General features: G+C 36.8%; 1 protein-coding gene across 1 annotated transcript in view; it reads right to left on the reverse strand.

Annotated features, from left to right (window-relative positions):
- Positions 1-320: 320 nt before the first annotated feature.
- The window catches only part of dpysl5b (dihydropyrimidinase like 5b), an 11,683-nt gene continuing 7,003 nt past the window's right edge, over positions 321-5,000 (reverse strand). Inside the window, exons 10-13 of the mRNA XM_052554059.1 lie at positions 4,729-4,871; positions 3,732-3,939; positions 3,075-3,243; positions 321-2,268 (exon numbers count right to left, since the gene is read on the reverse strand). Coding sequence (XP_052410019.1) covers positions 2,183-2,268; positions 3,075-3,243; positions 3,732-3,939; positions 4,729-4,871 — 606 coding nt within the window. The 3' untranslated portion in view covers positions 321-2,182. The remainder of the gene's footprint in view (positions 2,269-3,074; positions 3,244-3,731; positions 3,940-4,728; positions 4,872-5,000) is intronic.

Genomic DNA, 5,000 nt, shown 5'->3' on the forward strand with positions numbered 1-5,000 from the left:
AATAATAAATATAATAGTGTCTGAATGATGCTTAATACTGCGGGTTAATAATAATAAATACATCTGAAATATTAAAGACTACAATTATTTTAATATTTAGAAATTAAAACCTCAAATCAGAACATTATCATATCTGCCAGAACAATAATAAAAATGACATACTTTTTTTTTTTTTTTCAATATTTGAAAATAAATACATGTTCATACTAAATTTCTCTAAATTATTTACATTCGTTTTGGCTTGACTTCTTAATAAATATAGATGAATAAATGCTGTTGTTGCTGTTTATGAAACACAATCAAATACAATAAAACAACAGTTTCTTAAGGGATTATTTATTTATTTATTTATTCATTTATTTTTGCACTTATCCACTTGATTAAAAAGAAACAAGCCTTTACTCTCAGCACCAACTGCGAGGAACAAATCACATGCCACAAAATTACAAACCACTTCACAAAGTGCTTTTTCTGAAAAGACAAGAAAAATAAAAAAACAAACACCTAAACCATTTCCACTGAGATCAGCAATGAAAACTCTTAATTTAAAAAACAGCACCAATAAGAACAGCCCTAGCTCCGACTGATCACACGAATAACAGACTGATCAACACATGGAAGAGCTTTATAAATCTGTGACGGGGTCTGGTTTCACAGATCCTCATCCGGTCGAATCTGTGACTGTGAGCAGAACCAGAGACTCACTGAAGCTCTAGATACTTCATTACATCAAAACTAACAACATACAGCTCTATAAATATTCATGTGTAAATACAGACAGTCTATTCATCACTGTAAACACAAACACTAACATCAGTGTGTGCACGAGAGAGTCAAAGAGTTCAGACAGAGATCCACATGTGCTGATAATCTGCTCATCCTCACTTCATCCCAGATCAGGATGAGTGTGTGTCTTCATCAGGTCTGGAGAAATGTAGCATTGCATCAGTGTCTCATCAAAGGATGCTCTGCAGTGAATGGGTGCCGTCACAAACTGATCTGGGATGGGCACATTTTCAGCTAATGTTCATCTTTGGCTGAGCTGCATCTCTAAATGAGGGCAGATGGATCTGTGACGTGATTCTCAGCACAAAAACCGTTATTCTAGATTCAAAAAACATTTATACTTAAATAATGCAGTCACTTTTAACACTTAGCTCTTTTGGCAAAATCATGAACTACAACTTACAGTGATCTGGAGAAGAATTAAATATTAAAATCGTTTACTCTCCGTCATGTCGTTTAAAACCAGTATGAGTGTTTTTTTTTCTAATGAACCAAACAGTTGACGGCACCCATTGACTTCCATAGAAAATCCTGAATACATTCTCTCCAGTAACATTAATAGACCGTTTGTTCACTGATCTGGTCTTTAATCATGCTCTCAAAACATGTATTTATACATTGTTAATGGGATGTTTTTCTGAAACGTTTTAGTCGGGCATTAGTCTAATGTTTTCTAAATGTTACTTGCTTCAGGGAACACTCCACAGTAACATTACCATGATGTCTGAAATATCTTATAATAAAATGTAATACTAACGTTTTCTTTAACATTTACATAACCAAGACGAAAATGCATTCAGTTATGTTTTCATAATGTAACATATTTTTCACTTAAAACACTATGGAAGTCAACAGGGCCCGAAACAGTTTGGGAGAAGGAGATGCGAGTGTATAATGGTTTCTGGGTGGTTTTATGGTCATGCAGCACAGTTGAGAAGGGTCTGGCTGCAGACTTGCACTCTCAGACACTTGTGCTTCCGCTAGCGACGTCACTTGCAGTCTTTATTTTTATTTTGTTCTATTTATTTATAACTTTTTGTTGGAATCTCTCAACATTTTCCAACAGTAGCCAGGTGGTGAAGACAAGAAAAAAGAAACTAAATTACAACCTGGCTACTGTTATAAAATGTTGGGAGATTCAAACAAAAAGTAAAAAAAAAAATCAATTAAATAAAAAATAAAGACTGCAAGTGACGTCACTAGCGGAAGTGCGAGTGTCTGAGAGTGCACGTGCAAGCCTGCAGCCAGACCCTCTTGGCACAGTTTGATTGGCACTTTAGATGCGACGCTGACTGCGATTCGCTCCAGTTCTTCGATTACAGCTCAACATTTAATAGTTTCAATCACAGGGGGACATGATGCGGTCGCCGTGGAGACGGTTCTGCGGTTTCCACGGTTACCAGATGCCACTGGAGCGTCCACCAGGTGGAGCCAGAATTCTGGCCGAGGATCTCTTGGGAATGTGATCGTCCACTTGAGCTCCTGTAAAGAACGCAATCCCACAATCCTCAGCACACCACTGGATCTAGTGCTGTCAAATGATTAATCACGACTTTTAAATAAAAGTTTTTGTTTACACAAGTGTCAATTTTTCGAAATTGAGATGTATGCATCATCTGAAAGCTGAATAAATGAAATGAAAAACTGCACAAAAGCACATGATTCCTGTCTGAATCTCAGCCTGATTACAACTATGACTATATGACTATTTTATTTCTAATCCTGGTTTCAGGCTCAGACTAATGACCAGAGACAGAAGGAAACGCAAACATGAGCAGATGTATACTGCTTTTACTGCATCCAATCAGACAGAAAAAAATCACAGGTTTTCTTAAAAAAAAAAAAATAACAAAAAGAAGAAGCTTATTCTGTACAGGTATCTAATCTTAAATGGTCTTTAAGAGTCTTGTTAAAGTTTGAAATCCCTGCCAGGATGCTCCCCTGTCGGTCACGGATTATTGTAACTGAAATTTATCTTAATAGCCTGTATATTAATTTATTGGGAGAAAACAGGTATTTCTATGTGAAATCAGACATTCGAGTTCCCCCATAAAGTCAAAATGGCATAAACAATAAGGACCCGCGAATATTTGACTTTAGATTGGGAGTCGAATCAGGCTCCTCCTATTGAAGCATTGAATCTTTGACTATTCAGGGTCACCACATTACATACTATTCTATTACTATTACTATTCTATTACATACTATTGTCTAATTTTTGTATTTTTTTTGTAAAACTTAAATGCAAGTGCAAACATGTATCTGCGATGTAAATCTCAGGCACGCACCTGACAGGCTGAAGCTGGACTCGTGGAGGTCTCGTACGCCTGTGTGACGTGTGGACGCCCGCATGGGAACATCGCCCTCCGGAGCGGCGGATTCCTTCCTGATAGAGTTGGTCACGGCGGCGACGTCGCCCGAATACGGCGCTCGATCCACAGCGCGAAGCTTCTGGGTCTGTGGATCACGACAGCGCTAGCATCATCATGACCAGTGTTGTGGAAAGATACTTTTTGAAATAATGCATAATAATATTGCGGTACTCCCTAAAAAAGTTGTCTGATTACATAAAATAAGTTACTTGTTATGCATAAAATTTGTAATGCTTTACCTTACTTGTTACTGGAAAAAAGTAATCTGATTATGTAACTAGCGTTACTTGTAATGCGTAACATTTTAATGCTTTGTGTAACTTGTTACTTAAAAAAGATTACTTAACTAGCGTTCCTTTACTAGTTACTTAAAAAAGTAATCTTATTACATAATTAGCGTTACTTGTAATGTGTTACATTTTTTATCCATTTTTAATTTTTTATACATTTTAATACTTTACAAATTACTTGAAAAAAAACATCTGGTTACGTAACTTGCGTTACTTGTAATGCGTTACCCCGAACACTGATTTTTAACACTTGTGATAGAGATTTATATTCAGACAGCGGTACCTTCTCTCTCTGGACCATCTTCTTGTAGAGGAAATCTGGGAAGGATCGCATGGGGTAGAACCTCCCAGAGCCCTGAGCGCAGGTGAACACGCCGTTCTCACACACCACACGACCGCGGCTGATGGTCACCAGCGGGACGCCGTGACAGCGCTGGCCCTCGTACAGGTTAAAGTCTCCGCCCTGAACCTGAGAGCTTGCCGAGATCGTCCTGCAGCCACACGGACACGAGTGCGAGTCACGGTTATTACGGTCAACTGACACTTCTCTATACTTAAAATCAAATTAAAAACTATATACATATAAAGAAAATAAATAACGACAACTACAAAAACCACATTTGTTTTAGTTTAAAATTAAATTGAAAACAGGAAATATAAAAATAATAATGTTTAGAAAGTCTTCTTTATTTATTAAATTTATAACCCCATTCAAAAGTTTGGGATCAGTCAGTATGATTTTTTCAAAGAAATTGAAACGTTTGTTAATTAAAGATGCATTAAATTGATGAAAAGTTGCATTTAAGACATTTATAATGTTACAAAAGAATTATTTTTGTAATAAATGCTGTTCTTTTGAAGTTTCTATTCCACTGTGAACTCTGAGAATTAAAATGACTGTTTTCACAAAAATATTGAGCAGCACAACTGTGTTCAGCACTGATAATAATCAGAACTGTTTCTTGAGCAGTAAATCATCATATTTTCATGATTTCTGAAGATCATGTGACACTGAAGACTGGAGGAATGATGCTGAAAATACAGCGGAGCATCACAGAAATAAATATATATATATATTTATTAATAAATAGATTATTGGAGAAAATACTATTTCAGTGTTTTCTACTTCCAAAATTAACATTAACTCAATCTGTTACTTGCCATTTCTTTGTAATTATTTGAGTGAAAATTGTTTCAAAGTAAATCCTACACCAGATTTTCTCAGTCCAGATGAAGAAAAGCTTTATCTCCCAAAGTAAATCCAGTAAAGCGTCCAGTACCGGCTGGCGTCCGGGTCCCACACCACCACATCAGCATCGGCTCCGGGGACAATGCGGCCCTTCCGCGGATACAGATTATAGATCTTAGCTGCGTTCGAGCTCGTCACGGCCACAAAACGATTCTCATCCATCTTACCAGCGACCTGAAGCACAGTAAACATTACTGAATCAAGCTGCATGTTTGAATGAATCGAGTGAGTCAATGATTCAATGAGTCATTTATAAAGACTGCAAAATAGCTTCATTTCAGAATGAATCAGCTGTTTGAATGA

Source organism: Carassius gibelio, chromosome B4, assembly GCF_023724105.1.
Source record: "Carassius gibelio isolate Cgi1373 ecotype wild population from Czech Republic chromosome B4, carGib1.2-hapl.c, whole genome shotgun sequence".
In the NCBI taxonomy this organism is placed as follows: domain Eukaryota; kingdom Metazoa; phylum Chordata; class Actinopteri; order Cypriniformes; family Cyprinidae; genus Carassius; species Carassius gibelio.